Source organism: Arachis stenosperma, chromosome 4, assembly GCF_014773155.1.
Source record: "Arachis stenosperma cultivar V10309 chromosome 4, arast.V10309.gnm1.PFL2, whole genome shotgun sequence".
Classification (NCBI taxonomy): Eukaryota; Viridiplantae; Streptophyta; class Magnoliopsida; order Fabales; family Fabaceae; genus Arachis; species Arachis stenosperma.
Genome location: NC_080380.1, coordinates 98770216 through 98793572, shown reverse-complemented (window position 1 = coordinate 98793572; position 23357 = coordinate 98770216). Strand labels below are relative to the sequence as shown.

The window sequence follows — 23357 nt, the reverse complement described above, 5'->3', positions numbered from 1 at the left end:
CTGGCTTTTAACTCCAGACAGCAGCATGTACTTGGCGTTTAACGCCAAGTTATGTCGTCAAATTCCGAATAAAGTATGGACTATTATATATTGCTGGAAAGCCCTGGATGTCTATTTTCCAAAGCCATTGAGATCGCGCCATTTGAAGTTCTGTAGCTCCAGAAAATTCATTTCGAGTGCAGGGAGGTCAGATTCCAACAGCATCAGCAGTCCTTTTGTCAGCCTTTTTCAGAGTTTTGCTCAAATCCCTCAATTTCAGCCAGAAATTACCTGAAATCACAGAAAAATACACAAACTCATAGTAAAGTCCAGAAATGTGAATTTAACATAAAAACTAATGAAAACATCCCTAAAAGTAGCTTGAACTTACTAAAAACTACCTAAAAACAATGCCAAAAAGCGTATAAATTATCCGCTCATCATGTATACCTGAAGAGTATCAGTGTATTTATAGGGGATGAGCCAATAACCGCCATTAGAGTAGTTCCACTTCTAGTGGTGGATAACCGTCCCCTTATCTTAGGGTTGTTGAAATCCATCTTCTAGAAGTAGATAAGAGATATTAGAGGTTAGTTATAACTCCTTTGGGAGTGAAGGGATTACCATGCAGCACTTCAGTCCGACCTGCGAACATGTTGATTATGGGTAGTTGTGCTTTGGATTTTCTCTGCTTTTTGGGCCAGATATAAACAACCGGTACTCCAATAATTTTAAAAGTTAATTTCAATTATGGATTTGGATCCTCTAAAGTTTGAATTTCACTTTAGAAAGTAAAGTGTGATCTTTCACTATTGATTTCATAGGTGGGACCAAAAATAAATATGAAAGAGAAACTATTTAAGGGTAGAAGATCACACTTTACTCTCTAAAGTAAATTCAAACTTTAGAGGATCCAAATCCTTCAATTATATATATATATATATATATATATATATATATATATATATATATATATATATATATATATATATATATATATAGGGTAAACTATTATTTTGGTCCCCTACGTTTGGGGTGAATTCTATTTTAGTCCCCAACGTTTAAACTGTTCTATTTAAATCCTAAAAAGATTTGATTTGCATCAATCAAGTCCTTCCGTTAAGAGGGTGTCAAATTATTGACGCCGTGTCTGACGTGGCAAAGTTAGCAGTTTGGCTGTAGTTAACAGTTGGAATTGGAAGCACGAAAAAAAAGAAAACGAAATGCAATCTGGTCCAATAAGTAAACCCTAATCCCCAAAGTTGATGTTCTTCGTCTGCTGAGAATGGCTACCCAATCGTCCTCCCAAGGTTTGCGTAGCAGCACCAAGAGTCGTGGGAGAAGGAGGACTTGCTTCTGTGGAGAGAGACCGGTGTTGCGCACGTCATCTACAGCGGAGAACTCAGGAAAAAGATTCTGGGGCTGCGTCAACTTTCAGGTGAGTCTCATCTTTTCTGTCTCTTATTTGAAAATAGCATTGGGTGTAAGTGTTTGTAGGATCTGAAGTGTTTGGTGTGTTCGTGTTGGTTTGGTTGAGAACAGATAGGAGATGGATGCGATTATTTTGCTTGGGCAGAGCCTGAAGGACAAGATCCACAAATTCAAAGACTGAAGAACAAAGCAAGCTCGTTGAAAGAAGAATTGCAGAAAGCTGAAAGGAAATTTGCATTGGCACTTGGTGTTGGAATTCTTGGATGGACAATGGCTGGGCTGCTGCTATGTGATCGACTTAATTGAGGTTTAGGGGGTTAGCATTTTATTTATTTTTGCCATTCTATTGTTGTCCCCTAGTTTGTAGGGAATGTCAATTGTTTAGGGATTGAAAAAATTGACATACAGTTGGGTGATAACAGTGATGTAAAGAGAATGAAATTTTTTTGTGGCTGTATGTGTAAAGGCATTTGCTGTAAACATTGTAAGGTTTTTGACTGAAATGAATAGCAATGAGTTCCTGTATTGTGACATACATTATTTGGCTCTGTACAAGTTTATTTTAGTTTCATCTACTAATAAATACAATGCTTAATTTGCCAATTCACATAACTATGCTGCTGAAAATTCATGTAATTCATTAGATAATGGAGAAGTCTTAAAGTAGCTTCTCTTAACCATAACAATATCCAAACAAGCTTTAAATATAACCATGAAAAGGTAACAACACAAAAGAGACCAACATGACAGTACTAGTCTTAAAGTAGGGTGTCTAAAGTATCACAGGGACATTAGCCCTTGGTCATTGATAGATTCATTACAAAACAGATGGTATCACTAAAATCTACTATGTTCTTCATCCCAATGCCTTCCAGGCCCTAGGTGGTGTTTTTGCCATGAACCTCAAGGTCCTCCTTGATGGGCTAGTGACTGTTGCTGTTGATGGTTGTGGTTGACTGGCACTGCTGCTGCATCTAGCTCTCTTGGATGATGTCTGTGACTCCTGGCTTCCTCCAACTTGTGTACTGCTCTTCCTCTTTGGCTAAAGTCTTGTTGCTGGTTGTGTTGTTGTCTTGGCAGGGATCTTGTTAGATTTTGGAGTCCTAGTTGTGCCAGCCCCTTTCTTGGCCCCTTTCTTGGCTTGTGCAGTTGCATTCTGCTATAAACAGTAACAACAAATTGGGTTAATAGGACAGTATCAACATTCACATGTAAGGAATTGTAATCAAATTGACAATAACAACTTTACCTTTTTTGCTGCGGCCTCCATCTTACATTTTCTAGGGCAGGTTCTTTTGTTGTGACCAAGTGCAAAACAATATGAACATTTTTGTTGTTGTCCAGTCCTGGATAACTTAGACAGTGGTCCATTGTTGCGTGGCTCATCACTAGTCATGTTCCTCCTCATTTTTGGGCGCCCTATTGGTTTCCTAAACACTGGTGGCAGCACATCATCATTCTCAGTCCGGGACCAGAGATTTGGTCCATTCAGTGGGTAGATTACATGTTGGTAGCAGTCCACGTAGGTCTCTTTCCTATAACACTTGTTCACATAGTTCTTAACATCTAGACACATTTTTCTAATGCAACTCATGGCATGCTCACAAGGGTAACCTGTTAATTGAAATTTTCTACAGGAGCACTCATGTAAGTTTAAGTCCACAACAAACTTGGCTCTATTACCCTACTTCATATTTGTCCCTACCAGCATATATGGCCAACCACTCCCCACCCTTATCAGACTCTCTTTCAATTTTCTTGTTTATTTTTGGCAATATTTTTCCGGCATATGTAACTATACTTTGTCTGTTATCAGGCCACCTATTCATTAGATAAACCCTAATGTCTTCTAGCATGGACACAATGGGTTTCTCTCTAGCCTCTACAATAACAGAGTTAAAACACTCACACATGTTGTTAACAAGTGTATCAACTCTAGGAAAATAATTAAACCTGGACTTGCTCCAATACTTGGCAGGGATCTCCATGAGATGATTATAAGCTCCTTGATCAACCTGCTGAATCTCCTTCATCCTCCTCTCCCATTCCTGGACATATGTTGCCTTTGCAGCCCTCCACATCATCATCTTTAGCTGAACACCTTGGAACCTTTTTCTGAAGTTGCTATATAAGTGCCTGACACAAAACCTGTGGTCTATGCCAGGCAGTAACTCATCAAAGGTTGGGATCAATCCCTTTGAAGCAGAATTTAAAAACATCACCAGTCAATAACAGCACAACATGAATTAAAGAAAGAATTAATTACACAAGTTTAGGTTGAGAGTTACCTTTTGTTGGTCGCTCATGAATGTACACCATCTGATCTTATCAACTCCCAAATCATCACACAGATTCAACAAAAATCATTTCCACGAATCTTTCGTCTCTGCTTCAACAACAGCATAGGCAATTGGCAGAATCTAATCATTGGGGTCCCATCCAATAGCTGTTAGAAGTTGACCCCCATATGGAGTCTTGATGAAGCATCCATCAAGGCCAATCATGGGTCTGCACACCATGAAACTCCGTTTACAAGCATCCAAGCAGATATAGATCCTCTGAAATCATGGTTTCATGTTCGTACCAGGAGGTGGTGTCTCTAGCTCAAATTCAGGAGGTCTCTCCACTTGTATCTGAATAGTGGACCCTGGATTAGACCTCAGTAACTCCGCAGCATAGTCATGAATCCTCCTATATTGCTCTCCATAGGTACCACTAATTTCATCCAGGGCTTGCTGCTTCACTCTGGCAGCTTTGGTCATTGTGAGATCCACATTCCACTTGCTGTGAACCTTCTTTATCAATCTTCTCAACTTGATTTTCGGGTTTTCACAGATCTTTTTCATAAAAGCCTTACTTAGCCACTGAGAACTCATTATACCAATCTTGGTTGCCTTAGAGCATGTGTGTTTTTTGTAACAACTGGTCAGTTGCCATGAATCCTTTCTCTTCATCTTATGGCAGTAAGCAAACCACTTGCAACCTTCTTTGCAAACAGCTTTGCACCTATGGCTATCACACTTCGAGAACCATACTCCTCTGCCACTGTGCACGGCATAGCTCGTTACACATTCCTTAAAAGCATTCCTATCTACGTACATTGTCCCAACCTCCCATTTATACTCCTTCATATTCTTCAAACCCTTATACAACGGGTACCTCCTGAACAAGGGATCCCCTTCATCATCACTTACAGGGACATCCCACAACCCCTCACTCTCATACCCATCATCCTCATCCCTTAATCCAGCAGCCACCACTTGCTCCTTACCCTTATTAACACTGCCACTGTGCTCTCCTTGTTCTCTCTCAGTTGGAACACTCTGTTTCGGCCTTTGGGGATCTTTTGTAGTTGTGACTTCAACATCATACAAACCCCCATCACCATTCCAATCATCATCGCTGTCATCAAATGCGACCTCCAGATCAGTATCTCCAGAGCTATTTTCACTCTATTGTTCATCACTGTCCCCCTCATCATCAATTCCTGGTTGGTAGTCATCATCCTCAGATTCTTCATCACCTAAAAAATCTGACCCCTCTGACCTCTCTTCATCACCATCCTCCAGCACATCATTCTGGGCTTTTGTCACCACCTTGGGCTTCTTACCCACCTTGGCCTGAGCAAGAGATTGGGCCTTGTGCAACACAATTGGACCAGGCTCAATAGTGTCTGCAGTGGGTGCAGCAGCCTCATCACCATCTATCTCTTCAACTTCCTCAATAGTGCAGCCTTTCCTAGTAGTAGCAGCATCTTTGTGAACAACAAAAAGCTCCACCATGTTGTCCCTCATTCTAATTCTAGCCATGTCCATGGCATCCTTGTCTGTGTGAAGCATCCTCAACCCTACATCTGTTTCATCGTTCAGAGACTTATACCACATTGCAGCGATATTCTCTACCACATATTCCTGTTCAAGCACTATCTCCATAGCCTCGAACCTACTCCACCTATCTTCATCACAGTAGTCCACTATCGAAGTCTCACCCCCCACATAGTGTAAAGGTTCACCATCAAACCCAAACTTCCCCCCATGGTGTATCTTGACACTAAAATAGCTCATTTCTCGACCAATCTGTTACACAAACATAATACACTTCATAAAATTCTAACATTGACCAACAACAACAGAAATGCATAAATAAAATCACTAGGGCAAAATAAAAACTTCCAAAACAGAACAAGAAACGAATATGAAACTATAAAACAAAACAATCACACATCAACATACATCATTACATATAAACACGCATTAAGATGAAAACCAAATGGGTTCAGAAGATTTGATAATGGAAAACCTGACACGATCTTCTTCCAGAAAGCAAGGGTTTCAAACTCACTGCTGCTGTGGACCTTTAACGTTACTGAACGACAATGTCACTTCTCTGGCTGCGAATCGCAAGCCTTCAGTGACTAGTGGTAGGGTTTGTGGCTTTTCCTTTGCGTTTCGTGCTTCACAAGAAGAAGAAGAAGAAGAAGAAGAAGAAGAGTCAGGGTAAGCAGTATGCGTTATGTCCAAAGGAGGGAAGGCTTACACGTTTACTAACCACTATCACCTCTTCCTTGCCACGTCGGACACGACGTCAATAATTTGACACCCACTTAACAGAAGGACTTGATTGATGCAAATCAAATCTTTTTAGAATTTAAATAGAACAGTTTAAACGCTGGGGACTAAAATAGAATTCACCCCAAACGTAGGGAACCAAAATAATAGTTTACCATATATATATATATATATATATATATATATATATATAATATCAATGACTAAAACTATTAAAATACTAGTATTCTAAACACATTCAAAATTATTTTAACATCATTTTTACTTCACTTTTCCCAATTTTGTGTATTTAAAAGTCATTGTATGATTGTGATAATCCCTACAACTATTGGTTACATTGTAGTTCTAAAATTTACATTTTTTTAAATATAGAAGACCTCTAGTCCTTGCACATTTTGTTTTTCTTGACGACCTATATATGAAATGAGTTGTATTTTCTTTTCGGTATTCGAAATGAGTGGTATTCGTGTGAACTACCATAGGATAAAATGAAACAAATCCTTCACAAGCTTTACAACCCTATTTCGATGTCATTTTATTTTTTTTCTCAATTGGTCCTAAACGATGGTAAAACCAGACTATTAAAAGGTTCCATCCATTGGCTGTTTAATGGTTGTTTGGTGAAATTCATAAAAATAACACATGATCAAATAACTTCATAAATTATAAGTCAAAAGTTAGTCTATTAATTGAATTTGGTTTAAACAAATTAAACAAACAGAAATTATCTGTATATTTTTACCCCTTCTGCTGCACAGTACAATAATTGGGCAACACGTTACAACAGCTTTAATTATTTGTTAAACAATCAAGTGGATTCTTTTATTTTTTTTCAATGGAATACGGATCCATAATACTTGTCGCATAGCAAAATATAAAAATGTTGGTCGGTGAAACCCTAGTTAAACTATATTTATCTAACCACTACTACTTATGAAATTAATAAATTAGTCAAATTACTTTGAAATATAGTCCTTTTAATTATTTTAAAATTTTGACAAGTGATAGAGCGTGTTTGGATTGCAAAAGAAATAGAAAAAATATCAGAATCCAGTATTTTTATTAAAATTTAATTAATATTTAATTATTAAAAAAATAATTTTAATATAATTTTACATCATTAAAAATATTAATAATAATTAATTAATACAAATTACAAAATATATTAGTTTCCTACTATTACTGAAAGAAATAAAAATGAAATGGTTTGAATTAAATGCTGAATAATATATTTCAACAGAAGCATAAAGAAATAAATTAATTGTTTTCAATTTCAGTATATTTTATTTTTTAAAAATATTTTATATTTAAAATATCTTTATTTTTAAGTAAAAATTTATGTGCAACTGATATCGAACAATTTTTAATTATCAACTTCAATTTATATAATATTAATTTCATATAAAAATAATTACATACAAATTTCTATCCTTATTTTTATGTATTTATATGAAATTATTTGATTTTAAATCTCTATACAATTTAAACGATGACATCCGGAATTGGAGTAAGAACATGTATTAAGGTGACATCATCTCGCTATATGGTTTAATTTTATCTTCTAAATAATGCCCACTACTCTATGTGGAATTGCATCCTAATTGTTGATGTGTGTACTGTGCATGTGTCTGTGAAATTCACATCAAATTGATAAATTAGGATAAGTTTTTTTTTTCTTTTAAAGTTTTTAAATGTATCTAAAAATGGTTAATCTTGTACCCATCTAATAAAATTTAAAAATATTATTTGTATATTAAAATTAATTTTTTTACTAAAAATAGAGAAATTTAAATCCATCACTTTTTTAGATGAATATAAAAAAATTATACCATTTGAACTATAATTTATTGACATATATTAAAATTAATTATTAATATATTTATGTTAAAATATATAAACGACTTAATTTATTTTTAATATATATTTATATTTTAATATATATTATATTAATTATTAATTTTAGTAACTGATTTTAATATATACGTAACAAAATAAAATAAAATTAAGGAAGTGTCTTATGAAGATAAATAACCAAGATATAACTAAGATCTGAATACTTGATATATTCAGCAGATGATAGCCATCTAATGATTTTATCACCATTTTTGCATGAAAACGTCTTTATTTAAAATTAAAAAAAAAACACATTAATTTAACACCCTACCAAATTAATGCCTACTAATAAGGGAAGAAAAAGATAGAAAATAAAACGGGGATGGAGTATCAATTGTAATGATTTAGTAATAAAAAATATTAAACAATAATTAAAATTTATTATTTTTTATTTTATTTAATATATTTTATAATAAATAATTATTAAACAAAATAAGTTCACACCATTTAAATCAATTATTTTTTGTCTTTTTAATATGAACTATATTATTTATATATTGTACTATTTAGTCATAAAAATTAATTATTAATATAAAATATATATTAAAATATAAATACATATTAAAAATAAATTAAATTATATATATTTATATATAAATATATTAATAGTTAATTTTAATAACTAAATTTAGTGTATAAATAACGTTTCTTCTTTATCAAATTATTGGTAGATAACATTAGCATTCCAAGAACCTCATTTCTCATGTGTATGTTACGAGAAATGAAGAACAGCTAACTGCGCTTTATTGTTGATTGATGAAAGATGCAATCTTTCGTAAAACCTCACGAGCATTGTCTTCGTCTGGCTCATAAACATGGTTGCAATGTCCCAAACCCAAATTCACAACAAGCTCAACACTCCCACTCCAACCACTCTTCTTCAGCGCCTCAACGTACTTCTCTCCGGCAACCAGCAATGGATCCTTCTCCGCCACACACACCAACACCCTCTCACATCCAAGCCTCCTTAAATCCTCCGCCGCCGGCTTCAGCCTCGGATCCTCCGGCCCCTCGTTTTCCGGACACATGTATAGCCACTGACTGTCGTCCCCTATGCCTCCGAAGAAAGGATGGACGAGGATCGCCCCCGCAATCCTCACACCCGGCGCTAACCCTATTTTTCCCACTTGGCTAACTGCCCAATGGGTAAGGTTACCGCCGGCGCTGTTCCCAGCTACGAAAACACGATGCAAATCGGCGTGTTCGTTTAGCCAGGATTCCGGCCCGGTCACGCTCGCGTGCGACGCGACCCACTGGAGGCTGCTCCAGGCGTCGTAGTAGCATGCGGGCAATGGCCGAAGCGGAAACTTGGCGTACTCTACAGAGACAGCGAGTACGTTGGCTTCGTTGGCGATTGCGGCAACGTGGTTGTGGTATTCCGGAGTGAAGGCGGACCTGGCGCAGAAGCCGCTGCCTTGGAAGAAGAGGAAGACGGGGAGTTTGGTGTTGGGGTTGGTGGTTTTTGGGAGGAAAAGGCGAGCGGAGAGGGGTGGGTTGGCGGTGACGACGGCGTCTTTGGTGCGGAGGCCGGTGTTGGGGTCGTCGAAGGGAGGAATGATTGTTGGTGGAGGACGGAGGAGCTCGACGGTGCCGTCTTTGTAGACGCGGAAGAAGTTGAACTCGTGTTTTAACTCTTTTTCTTGTGTGGTAGTTGCCATTGTTGTTTGTTGCAGTGCAGAGAGCGAGAGAGAGAGAGAGAGAGCGTGTGTGTGTTTGTGTGTGTTTGTGTGTGAGAGAGAAAGAGAGAATGATGGACGGTGGACCGAGGAGTTCACTTATATTAATAATCAATGGGTTCACCTAACCAACCTAATCAATCCCCCTTTCTTTATGGAATTGGAAAGTGAAAATGTTTGGGAATATAATATATGTTAAATCCGGACGAATATTATATGTATCATATTTGTTTAAGCATTTTGTTATTGATACGAGGTAAAAAAATAAATAAATTCCGCATCAATAAATAAATTAAAAGTAGTTTAATTTTTATATTATAAAAAAAGTTGTATAAAATACTTATATATAAAAATTAAAGTATTTTTCTCTCTATACAAGTTAGTTATTTTTTAATATAAGTCTATACAAGTCATTTATATTCACGTCCACACATTTTTTTGTGTCATTACTGCACGTTCTTCTTCTTCTTGCTGCACATTCTTCTTCTCATTGGAATTTCTTCTCCTCCTTCTTTTTTTTCCTTCTCCTCCATCATCAGTTATCTCGTTGTTAAAAATAATGAATAATTCAAGTTCAGATTGTCAATTGAACCAGAACAAAATTGATTATTATTTTGAATCCAATTAAGTGACTAAGATGTGGTTCAATTCTAGTTAATGTTTTCGTTAGTAGTTTATGATTCTGTAGGTGAATAATATTTTTGTTTGTGAAAATTGTTGTTCATCATTGATGGTTTGAATTAAATGTAACGTAAAAGTTCGGCATTAAAGAAAATATTTTTCTGTATTTGCAGCAAATTTGGGTGTAACACGAAGATATTTGAGTGTATTATTTAAGAACTTCTGGTGTATGCGTGCTGATAAGTTCTGCATAATTCAAAACTCTTCTTCCCCCTCCTCCTCATCTTCTGTTGCTTCTTCGTTTTCATCATCATCATCATCTTCTTTTTTTTTTCTTATTCATCTTTTTTTCTTATTTTATCTTCTCAAATTTCTTCTTGTTTTACTCTCTTAACAAGAATAAAAACAAAAAAATCAAACAAAAAGAAGAAACACATAATGGTACAAAATTGCTTGAAAGATGATGAACTTACATTCATTCAATTAAAAGAAAGAAAGAAATAAGAAAAAAAGGAAGAAGAAAAAAATTCAGCATTAGAGGAAATATTTTTTTATATTTGCAACAAATTTGAGTGTAACATGAAGATATTTGGGTGTAACACGAAGATATTTGAGTGTATTGTTTAAGAATTTTTGGTGTATGTGTACTGATAAGTTCTGCATAATTCAAAACTCTTCCTCTTCCTCCTCCTCAACTTCTGTTGCTTTTTCTTCTTTTTTTATCATCATCATCATCATCATCATCATCATCACCATCTTTCTCTTCTTTTTTTTTTCTTATACATCTTTTTCTTTTTGTTTTACATTCTCAAGTTTCTTCTTATCTTACTCTCTTAAAAAGAATAAAAATAAAAAAAATCAAACAAAAAAGAAGAAAAAATACATAATGCTATAAAATTACTTAGAAGATGATGAACTTACATTCATTCAACTAAAAGAAAGAAAGAAATAAGGAAAAAAAAGAAGAAAAAAGAATATAACATTAGAGAAAATATTTTTCTATATTTGTAGCAAATTTGGATGTAACACGAAGATATTTGGGTGTAACAATAAGATATTTGAGTGTATTGTTTAAGAATTTTCGGTATATGTGTGCTGATAAGTTCTGCATAATTCAAAATTTTTCGTATTCCTCCTCCTCATCTTCTGCTGCTTCTTCTTCTTCATCTTCTTATTTCATATTCTCATAATTCTTCTTAAGAGAAAAAATTAAACAAAGAAGAAAAAAATACATAATGTTACAAAATCAATAGAGAGAGGAGGAGGGAAAAAATGCAGCAACAACAACAGTAATAAAAAAACGACGATGAAGATAAAACACGCGAAGAAAAAAGAGGAGAAACGCAAAGAAGAAGGAGAAGAATTGAAGAAGAAAGAAGAGGAGGAGGAGGAGGAGGAATGCGGGATACAAAGTGGAACAACGTGACTTTCACGTGCGCATTATGCAAGTGGATTTTGTTGAGTTAAGATTAATTTATTGTATGACTTGTATGCCAAAAAAACTTGTATAGTGCTCAAAATTAAAAAGTACTTATACAAAAATTTTTAGTAACTAAATCTAATTAAATTAGTTTAATTATCAATTAGTTTAATAAAAATTACTTATGCAAAATATGTGTGAATCACACTTTTTTTTTTATTTTTTGTTTTTCTTTTAGAGGAAGGAATAAAAAAAGATTAGAGAAAGAAGAGCAGGACACAAAATGTAGATTTTTTGTATTATTCATAAAATTATGTATTTTTTAAAAATTTTTGTGATTATTATCAGAGAAGAAAACAAAAATAATTAAAAAAATGTTATAGAATTTTATAGAAAAAAGAAATTTATAAAACTAAACACAAAATTTATAAAACTAAACACAAAATAATTATATATACAAAATAAACAAAGAAAAAGAAAGAAAAGTAAAAAATATATATAATTTCTATGTAATTTATAAATTTTTATATTTTCTTTTAAAAGTTTATATACATACTGTCAAACAAAGAAGAAATTAAAAAAAATAAAAAATTATAAAATTCTATAAAAGAATAAAAAATAAAAAAAATTAACTACAAAACACAAAATGTTTGCTTAAAACATACAAAAATTTTTTTATTATTGTAGTTGTTACATTATGATATCAGAGCAATTTATTTTTATAGAGTTTGAGGGCGAATTGACTATGCTTCTGAGCATACTCTAAATTGTGTATACAAGCTACTTAGGATGTCTGTTTGACATATATAGCATGAATATTCATGAGCATACTTTTGAGAATTCGAAGCACTAAACTGGATATATTAAAACTGATCATCTTAATATCAATTGTTCGATGTGGACAAGACCTAAATAACATCTCGTGGACGTGAGCAAGGTTATTGACGATTGGATTTTTGACGGTTTAGAATTCACAAATGAATTCTCGTTGCAAGTATAGTTTCTAAACCAATCACTAATCCTTTCATACAAAAAGTTGTTTGTCACTAAAACAAACCCCTAAATTTATAAACCGAAGTATTCAAACCTCGGGTCGTTCTCCCTAGGAATTACAATAAAGTGTCTTGTTATTGGTTGTGAGTTATTTTGGGGTTTTAGATGAGAAACATGAATAGTAAATGGTAAGAAAACTTTATTAACAAAATGGTCTTGGCAAGATTTAGTTGTCAAGGATCTTCATCATTATCACTAGCCACAAGTATGGTAGTTGCAAGGGTTAATCCCACTTAGTCATCCTTAAATCAATTAACAAAGGAAAGTCAAGTGAGTTATATCAATCCTAGGCCATAAGTCCTAGCTTTCCACTAATTGGATTAATGAAGGCTAGAGTTAATGGCTATCAACTAGCAATCAATTGGACACTAGTGACTCAAGAAATCCTAAGTTACCTTCTCAAGCCAAGAACATAAAATTCTAGTCTAACATTCTTCCAAGCATTTCATCAAACACTTGGAAGGCGCAAAAGGAAAGTATAGTAAATCGCAACAAGAAAGAATTATAACAAAAATTGAATACAAAGAATTAATAACAACAATCAAGGAAATCACAATTATCATGAATTACCTCAAATTGCATTATTGGAAGAAAACAAGAGAGCAAAAATATCTCAATTATAAATCCTACAAACAAGATAAGAGAAATTACAACAAGAGAAGAGGGATAGAGAGAAGAACCAAAGTGTATCAATCACCAATTGAAGGTAGAAGTAGAAGGAGACTTGAATTAAACCTAGAACTATGAGATCCTAATCCTAATCCTAATCCTAATTCTAGAGAGAAGAGAGAGCTTCTCTCTCTAGAAACTAACTCTAACTACTAAACTAAACTAATGGTAACTAACATGTAAAGTATGAAAAGTTATGTTGATTCCCCTTCAATCCTTGGCTTAAATAGCATCAGAAATGAGTTGGATTGGGCCCACAAGGCTTCTAAAATCGCTGGCCACATGTTGCATTAAGTGGGTCATGTGCCACCATCGGCGCGTCCGCGTACCGTGCGTGTGCGCGCCCCTATGCGCGGTGCAACTATGGTAAATCTTATATCGTTTCGAAGCCCCGGATGTTAGCTTTCCAACCCAACTGAAACCGCATCATTTGGACCTCTGTAGCTTAAGTTATGGTCGTTTAAGTGCGAAGAGGTCGGCTTGACAGCTTTCCGGTTCTTTCATTTCTTCATGAATTCTCCAACTTTTCATGCTTCTTTCTTCATTCCCTTGATCCAATCTTTGCCTTCTAAATCTGAAATCACTTAGCAAACATATCAAGGCATCTAATGGAATCAAGGAGAATTAAATTTAGCTATTTTAAGACCTAAAAAGCATGTTTTCGCTCTTAAGCACAATTAAAGGAGAATATACAAAACCATGCTATTTCATTGAATAAATGTGGGTAAAAGGTGATAAAATCCCCTAAATTCAATACAAGATAAACCGTCGAATTGGGGTTTGTCAACCTCCCCACACTTAAACCAAGCATGTCCTCATGCTTAAGCCAAGAGAAAGCAAAGGGATCAACATTTATTCAATGAAAACTAACTAAATGCAATCTACCTATATGCAACTATCTACATGAATGCAATTTCTTGGTCAAAATAAATTAATTCTCAAGAAGCATATATAAGCACAAGGGCAAAAGGTATTAACAACCATGCCAAACCACAATTGAATTGAGCTATTAAATATTTTTACAAACTTGCATGAAAGGAGATGATCATTGGTGGAAACATGTAATTGAGCATCAAACCTTCACCGGATGTATTTGCACTCTATTCGCTCAAGTGTTTAGGGTTGATTCACTCAATTCTTCCCTAATCATGCTTTCCAAGATTTGTTCTTCTTCTAACAATCAACAAATATTTCATGCATGCATACATATATCATGAGGTCTTTTCATAGGTTGTAATGGGGTTAGGGTCAAGGTAGGATGCATATTTGGTTAAGTGAGCTTGGAATTTGAATCTTTGATAAGTTTAGACTTCCCACCTAACCTATGACATTCTATTCAATTAAGTTCTAATATAACTACCCATTTTTCACTTTTTCACATACTCATGCATTTTTTTTTCATTTCACAACACTTATGCATTGATTTTATTGAGCTATACTTTGATTTGGGGCATTTTGTCCCCTTTTTATTTCTTTTTTTTCTTCTTTTTCTTTCTTTTTCTTTTTTTTTCTTTTCCTCTTTCATATTATTTTTCTTTTCTTTTTCTTTTGTTTTTCTCATTTTTTTTCTTTCTATATACAAGAACATCAATGCATAAGGTTTTACATTTGATCAATACATGAGTATGTACCCAATTCCCAATATTTACACTAATAATACAAAACTACCCTTTTATTCACCTAATGTCCCAAGGTTCCCACACTTGAATGATACTCATACACACTAGCCTAAGCCAATCAAAGATCCAAGTTAAGGACATTTATTGTTTTTCGCTTTAAGGCTTGTAATGTGCCAAAATTAAAGAACCAAGTGGGTTAATCGTAGGCTCAAATTGGCTAACAAAGGAATATAAAAGGGTTGGCTATTTGGATAAGTGAGCTAATGAAATGATGGCCTCGATCATATAAATGCATGAATACAAGGAATAATGGACATATAGAATCAAACAATTCAAAGATTACAATCATAGAAAGAGAATAATGCACACAAGAAGGAAAATAAGTGGTCATAAGATGTAACCACACCATTAGGCTCAAATCTCACAAGCTTGTGTTCTTAGCTCAAATCATGATCCACAATATATATAATTCAAACAAGTTCTATGAAAAGTTTTTACTCAAATCAATTAAGGTGCCCTATAGATAGAAATCTTGAAAATTTTCATTATTTTGACTAAGCGTATTGTGTATATATATATGCAATAAGAATCCTAAAAACCTAAAATGAAATGCAAAAGTGTTGGGATTAGAAGTTTGTCACCCAAAATCGCCGAACGGTCGGACGACCTCCCCACACTTAAAAGTTTGCACCGTCCTCGGTGCATGCAAAGAAGGGCAGGGTGGACGGGTTGCTACAATTGATGAGCTCCTTCAAAAGGTTGTGCGGATGACTTGTTTGTTGCCCCCTTTGAAAGCTTTTCCTTTCTCCCTCCTTGGTGGCCAACCTAAAAGGATAGAAAAGGAAAGGAATATTAGCCCTATAACAAAGATATCGAAGCAAATAGGACATAGGCGGGGGCTAATGCCAAATAAGAGTAAGGTTCTCACTACATGTTAGCTACGCATGTAGGTGAGAAAACAATATAAGCTAATGGCATATTAACTAATACTTGATGCAAGAGTAAAATCAAAGCATGAAGAGCATATGGCACATCAAGTTCACATAAGAAGAAGTGGGTCATGAAAGACAATATGAGGCCATATCAATGCACAAAGATATAAGAGTCATACAAGAGGAAGCATTGATTTAAAAGTTTCATCACCCAACAATATCAAACAAGTCAATAAGCATCAAAATAATGCAAGAATTTCTCAACAATTGAGTGTAAGAATCCAACACCATTATTGAAATGACTAAAAAAAACGAAAACATACTACCAAAAACTAAATGAAAATGGGAAGAGTAGAAGTATGCGAATGTGATAAGCAAAAGAAAATGGAAGGGGAGAAAAAAACTCTTTTTTTTTTTTACCGACGCGTGCGCGTCATGCGTGCTTATGCGTCGATGTGCATATTGGTTGAAGGACGCGTACGCGCCAGGTGCGCGCACGCGTGCATCGAGTTAGGCCGGAGGCATAATGTCGGCCCAAGTCTGGCACAACTCTCGGGTAAAAGTACCAGGAGTGTGGGTCGTGCAATCGACGCGCGCGCGCACAGTGTGCGTGCACGTGCATTGCCAATTTAAGATCATATGCGCGTACGCATGATGAGCGGATAATTTGTACGCTTTTTGGCATTGTTTTTAGTATATTTAGTTGAGTTTTTAGTATATTTTTATTAGTTTTTAGTTAAAATTCACTTTTCTGGACTTTACTATGAGTTTGTGTGTTTTTCTGTGATTTCAGGTATTTTCTGGCTGAAATTGAGGGATCTGAGCAAAAATCTGATTCAGAGACTGAAAAGGACTGCAGATGCTGTTGGATTCTGACTTCCCTGCACTCGAAGTGGATTTTCTGGAGCTACAGAAGCCCAATTGGCACGCTCTCAACGGCGTTGGAAAGTAGACATCCTGGGCTTTCCAGCAATATATGATAGTCCATACTTTGCCCAAGATTTGATGGCCCAAACCGGCGTTCAAAGTCACCTTCAGAATTCCCAGCGTTAAACGCCGGAACTGGCACCAAAATGGGAGTTAAACGCCCAAACTGGCATAAAAGCTGGCGTTTAACTCCAAGAAGAGTCTCTACACGAAAAATGCTTCATTGCTCAGCCCAAGCACACACCAAGTGGGCCCGGAAGTGGATTTTTATGTCATTTACTCACCTTTGTAATTCCTAAGCTACTAGTTCCCTATAAGTAGGACCTTTTACTATTGTATTTTCATCTTGGTTCTTCTGGTTCCCTCTTTGGGGCCGAAACCAATGATCACTCTTGTTCTTATGTATTTTCAACGGTGGAGTTTCTACACACCATAGATTAAGGTGTGGAGCTCTGTTGTACCTCGAGTATTAATGCAATTACTATTGTTCTTCTATTCAATTCCGCTTGTTCTTTGTCCAAGATATCACTTGTTCTTCAACTTGATGAATGTGATGATCCGTGACACTCATCATCATTCTCACTTATGAACAAAGTGACTGACAACCACTCTTGTTCTATAAGCATACGAGGCTCTAGTGAATATCTCTTGGATTCTTTAACCGGAATCTTCGTGGTATAGGCGAGAACTGATGGCGGCATTCAAGAGAATCCGGAAGGTCTAACCTTGTCTGTGGTATTCTGAGTAGGATTCAATGATTGAATGACTGTGACGTGCTTCAAACTCCTAGCAGGCGGGGCGTTAGTGACAGACGCAAAAGAATCGCTGGATTCTATTCCGGCCTGACCGAGAACCGACAGCTGATTAGCCATATGCTGTGACAGAGCATAGGAACATTTTCACTGAGAGGATGGGAGGTAGCCACTGACAACGGTGAAACCCTTGCATAAGCTTGCCATGGAAAGGAGTAAGAAGGATTGGATGAAGACAGTAGGAAAGCAGAGAGACGGAAGGGAAGGCATCTTCATACGCTTATCTGAAGCTCTCACCAATGATATACATAAGTATCTCTATCTTTATCTTTATGCTTTATTCATCATCTATACCCATTTGAGTCTGCCTGACTGAGATCTACAAGGTGACCATAGCTTGCTTCATACCAACAATCTCCGTGGGATCGACCCTTACTCGCGTAAGGTATTACTTGGACGACCCAGTGCACTTGCTGGTTAGTTGTGCAAAGTTGTGTAGTGAATCACAATTTCGCGCACCAACGCGCCAGGTGCGCGCACGCGTGCATAGACTTGTGCCTTAGGCCCAATGTTCGCACAGTGCAGGCCTAACTCTCGGGTTTTTGGCTGGAGTCGAATTTTTTGCATCCACGCGTACGCGTACAGTGCGCTTCCGCGTGGATGGTCGAAAAATGCTCAGGTGCGCGTACGCGTTAGGTGCGCGCACGCGTGGATGGTATTCTGTTTTTCAAAAAATATTTTTCTAAGTTCTTACACCAATCCAAGCCTTTCAATCCTCCAAACAGCTACCAAAACGCCCTAGAACCTTATTCAACATACTATACTACTAACTAAACTTGATAAAACAATAAAAACAAGAAATTAAACTAATTCTACCAATATTTTCAAAAGATAAAAATGAAAATGAGAATCTACCTATAATGGCAACTCAATTCACTTATTAACAAACTAAAAGAGTATGGAAAGAGTTTACCATGGTGGGGTGTCTCCCACCAAGCACTTTTATTTATTGTCCTTAAGTTGGACTTATGGGGAGCTTCTTATCAAGGTGGCTTGTGCTTGTATTCATCTTGGAACTCCCACCAATGCTTGGTTCTCCATTGTGCCCCAAGATTCCTCATGGATTGAGCCAAGTGTTGATGGAGTTCTTCACAAGCTTGGGGCTCCCAAAGTTGATCCTCTTCTTGTGATCTGGGGTCCCACACTTTGTTTTCACACCCGTCTTGAGGTTGATCATCATTATTTGTCCAACCGGGTGGTGAGTAAGGTGAATTCTCTATGAAGTGCCCAACAATCCTTCCAGACCCATCTATTTGAGCACTACTCCATCCTTTATATCTCATGTTTGATGCATCAACCATAATGAGCCTTGATTTGCAACGCCCACCACAAAACCTTTTCCGCTTACGCTTCATCCCACAAACTTCCCTAAGTTGGCCATCCGTTTCAAGCAAACCATATTCAAGTGGGATAATAAAGCTAATAGAAATGAATTTCACCCACTCAAATGAAGGTGTAGATGGCAACCTAGGCAAAGATGCTTCCAAAGATCTTGACAAAGCATAGCCAACCCTCGTTCTTCTATTTCTAGGGACTTCCACCTCTTCACAAGATCTCTTAATCTCAATCCTTTGTTTAACAATTTTATCTAAACCTTTTCCTTTGCTCAAATCATAATAGGGAGGGTGAGAAAAATTTACCTCCTCAACGCTTTCAAATCCAACCGGAGAAGGTTCTTCATGCTCAAAGGATTCTTTACCACTAAGACTTGATGCTTGATCTTCATCACCAAGGGAACTCAATTCTTTCTCTATCCCATCCAAGTCTTCATATGGAATATGCCTTGGAAGGTGTGCACTTTCCTTCCTAGCATCAATTTCAATCATCTTGGAGGGGTTTTCTTCAACTCTATGTTCCCATGGAGGCTCCGCATCTCCTAAGTCTTCTACCACTTCTTCCTTATCTTCAATAATTAAAGCTTCCTCCAATTGTTCCAATACAAAGCAACTTCCTTCATTTCCCACCGGAGTTTCCAATCTCTCCTTCATGCTATGTTCTTCATTTGATTCTCCACATGTGGCTACGGAAGCACCTTGAGTGTTCAAGCATTGGTAGGCTAAAGAGTGCACTACCTTAGTCAAGTTGGTCACAAACTCAAGTGTATCCCGCTTCATGGCCTCTTGTCCTTGAAGTAACAAAGTGAGAGAATCGTCTATTGGGGCTTGTGGTGGATAGGAAGGTTCATCTTTTTGGAGAGAGGGTTCATAATAGGAAGGTGGTTCTTCTTGGTGAAATTGTGGAGGTGGTGTGCATTGAGGTGGCTCTTGGTAGTAATCTTGATAGGGTTGTGGTGGTTCTAAAGGTTCTTGCTCATAATGGTCATAAGAGTATGGTATGGGGGTTTGGTCATATGATGGATATGGATCATAGGGCGGTGTTTGGTAATGAAAGGCTTGTGAGAATGGTTGAGGTTCATGTTGAGGATGATATTCATAGGCATATGATGGTGGTTGTTGAGTGTCACAAAAAGAATCATCATAGCCATTAAATTGGCATGCATTAGGATGGAAATTATACCTATAAGTATCCGGAGGTTGTTGCCAATAGGAGTGATCAATTCCTTGAGGCTCCTCCCATCTTTGTTGGTTCCATCCATGGTACATGTTGCCATTAAAGTCCACATTTCCTACAACACAATTAGAGCCAAACTCATAGCCAAAGTGAGAATTCATTATGGAAAAACAAAATAAAACTAACAAGATCTAGTAAACAAGCAAAAGACAAACTATTTACACTATTCACATATGTACAATAACCAATAACATCACACCATTGCAATTCCCCGGCAACGGCGCCATTTTGACGATTGGATTTTTGACGGTTTAGAATTCACAAATGAATTCTCGTTGCAAGTATAGTTTCTAAACCAATCACTAATCCTTTCATACAAAAAGTTGTTTGTCACTAAAACAAACCCCTAAATTTATAAACCGAAGTATTCAAACCTCGGGTCGTTCTCCCTAGGAATTACAATAAAGTGTCTTGTTATTGGTTGTGAGTTATTTTGGGGTTTTAGATGAGAAACATGAATAGTAAATGGTAAGAAAACTTTATTAACAAAATGGTCTTGGCAAGATTTGGTTGTCAAGGATCTTCATCATTATCACTAGCCACAAGTATGGTAGTTGCAAGGGTTAATCCCACTTAGTCATCCTTAAATCAATTAACAAAGGAAAGTCAAGTTAGTTATATCAATCCTAGGCCATAAGTCCTAACTTTCCACTAATTGGATTAATGAAGGCTAGAGTTAATGGCTATCAACTAGCAATCAATTGGACACTAGTGACTCAAGAAATCCTAAGTTACCTTCTCAAGCCAAGAACATAAAATTCTAGTCTAACATTCTTCCAAGCATTTCATCAAACACTTGGAAGGCACAAAAGGAAAGTATAGTAAATCGCAACAAGAAAGAATTCTAACAAAAATTGAATACAAAGAATTAATAACAACAATCAAGGAAATCACAATTATCATGAATTACCTCAAATTGCATTATTGGAAGAAAATAAGAGAGCAAAAATATCTCAATTATAAAACCTACAAACAAGATAAGAGAAATTACAACAAGAGAAGAGGGATAGAGAGAAGAACCAAAGTGTATCAATCACCAATTGAAGGTAGAAGTAGAAGGAGACTTGAATTAAACCTAGAACTATGAGATCCTAATCCTAATCCTAATCCTAATTCTAGAGAGAAGAGAGAGCTTCTCTCTCTAGAAACTAACTCTAACTACTAAACTAAACTAATGGTAACTAACATGTAAAGTATGAAAAGTTATGTTGATTCCCCTTCAATCCTTGGCTTAAATAGCATCAGAAATGAGTTGGATTGGGCCCACAAGGCTTCTAAAATCGCTGGCCACATGTTGCATTAAGTGGGTCATGTGCCACCATCGGCGCGTCCGCGTACCGTGCGCGTGCGCGCCCCTATGCGCGGTGCAACTATGGCAAATCTTATATCGTTTCGAAGCCCCGGATGTTAGCTTTCCAACCCAACTGGAACCGCATCATTTGGACCTCTGTAGCTCAAGTTATGGTCGTTTCAGTGCGTAGAGGTCGGCTTGACAGCTTTCCGGTTCTTTCATTTCTTCATGAATTCTCCAACTTTTCATGCTTCTTTCTTCATTCCCTTGATCCAATCTTTGCCTTCTAAATCTGAAATCACTTAGCAAACATATCAAGGCATCTAATGGAATCAAGGAGAATTAAATTTAGCTATTTTAAGACCTAAAAAGCATGTTTTCGCTCTTAGGCACAATTAAAGGAGAATATACAAAACCATGCTATTTCATTGAATAAATGTGGGTAAAAGGTGATAAAATCCCCTAAATTCAATACAAGATAAACCGTCGAATTGGGGTTTGTCAGTTATCCGATGAACTTTATGGCCGCATTAGAGAACATGGCTTCTACTACGCAAGCTACTGCTGATAGATTGAGACAATAAGTTGGAATGCCTAGAAATGGTATTGGAATGGTTTGGAACAAGTTGGATTGGAGAATTTGTCAAAATGAGCATTGTGCAAAATTTGGTAAAAACTACTTCTTAACCAACCTCAATGTGTCCTAACTTGGCTCTCGGACCTTCAAATTTTGTGAAACTTGTTTTAAAGAAAACTGGGTCTAAGTAGTTTATGACGTTCGAAGAACGGATGGAAAATATTTTTTAACAAAAAAAATTATGCGTGTTTGAAGTTTAAGGTTAAAAACTGAAATTCTGTGATTTTGCAGCAAACCAGAATTTCTGGTATGTGTGCCCACACACACAATGGTGCATACGTAGGGACCATAATGGATGTAACTGCTCGTGCATACGCACGAGGAGAATGCATACGTCTGTCAAAAAATTTTGCAAGTTGTCCGTACGTACAGGGGTCATCTGTACGCACAAGCTGAGAATGTCGTTCGGGTGCATGTAGATGCACAGTATGATGCGTATGCGCAAGCTCTGTTTTTACACTTAAACTCTGTTTTCAACTATTTGACTTTTCTAGCAAGCTTGTAAACTTCTGTAACCCCTAATTAAGGTCCAGAGACTTGTTTTTAGGCTTAGGAATGAGCGTGAACAAATAGATTAGGTTGAGTTGAGGTTTTGGATGAGATTATGGATTTAAGTTAATGAATATTATTGAAAGCTTGTGAGAAATGAACTTACTGAACATTAAATTTATATAAGACATGGATGATGAGATTGGTGATGATTGAGTATGGCAGATTGGCTGAGATTGGCAAGGTCTGGGTGATATCCCGCTTGTATACTATTGAATATCTATTGATGGCAATGTATGGGTGTTATCACGCTCGTGTATGAATTTAATTTGATTTGAGATATCCGAGTCGCGAGGTTTCCTGGCTAGATGTAGTGGTTTTCCCCACTTGTTCCAAGTTTAGACTTAAGACTTTGTTGACCCTCCATCGCAAGATGTGGCCGGACACTTAGACCTTTCTAGATAATTTCTCCAAGAGATTTGAATTCCTCTTGAGATATGTGCTCACCAAGGGACTGTCCAGCTACCGGATATTGATAAATCCAAATTTGATGGTAAATTTTGACTTGAATTAGATGGATTTCATCATATAACCTACACTTATTCACTAAAATAGCATGCTTTTGTGATTTCTCCCTGAATTGGACCTAAATGTAAAAACATACATTTTTGTGCTTAAATTGATCATTTTAATTTCATTTTTATTCCATTTGATGCTGTGATATGTTTTGTGAGTGATTTCAGGTCCCATAGGCAAGAATGGCTAAGCA

General features: G+C 36.3%; 3 protein-coding genes across 3 annotated transcripts; 1 reads left to right on the top strand and 2 right to left on the bottom strand.

The window, feature by feature from the left end:
* Positions 1 to 1264: 1264 nt before the first annotated feature.
* On the top strand, positions 1265 to 2366 carry LOC130975235 (uncharacterized). Its single transcript, XM_057900054.1, has 3 exons — positions 1265 to 1417; positions 1522 to 1699; positions 2239 to 2366. Exons 1-3 carry the CDS (start codon positions 1265 to 1267, stop codon positions 2364 to 2366), a joined length of 459 nt encoding a protein of 152 aa, XP_057756037.1.
* Positions 2367 to 2452: 86 nt separating this feature from the next.
* LOC130975234 (uncharacterized) lies at positions 2453 to 3716 on the bottom strand. The gene is made up of 4 exons (XM_057900053.1): positions 3699 to 3716; positions 3094 to 3605; positions 2660 to 2945; positions 2453 to 2569 (listed from the first exon to the last, which is right to left on the bottom strand). The coding sequence occupies exons 1-4, from the start codon at positions 3714 to 3716 to the stop codon at positions 2453 to 2455; spliced, it is 933 nt and encodes a 310-aa protein (XP_057756036.1).
* A 4795-nt stretch (positions 3717 to 8511) lies between these two features.
* LOC130976643 (2-hydroxyisoflavanone dehydratase-like) lies at positions 8512 to 9597 on the bottom strand. Its single transcript, XM_057901558.1, has one exon. The coding sequence runs from the start codon at positions 9527 to 9529 to the stop codon at positions 8615 to 8617; it is 915 nt and encodes a 304-aa protein (XP_057757541.1). The 5' UTR covers positions 9530 to 9597; the 3' UTR covers positions 8512 to 8614.
* Positions 9598 to 23357: the final 13760 nt, after the last annotated feature.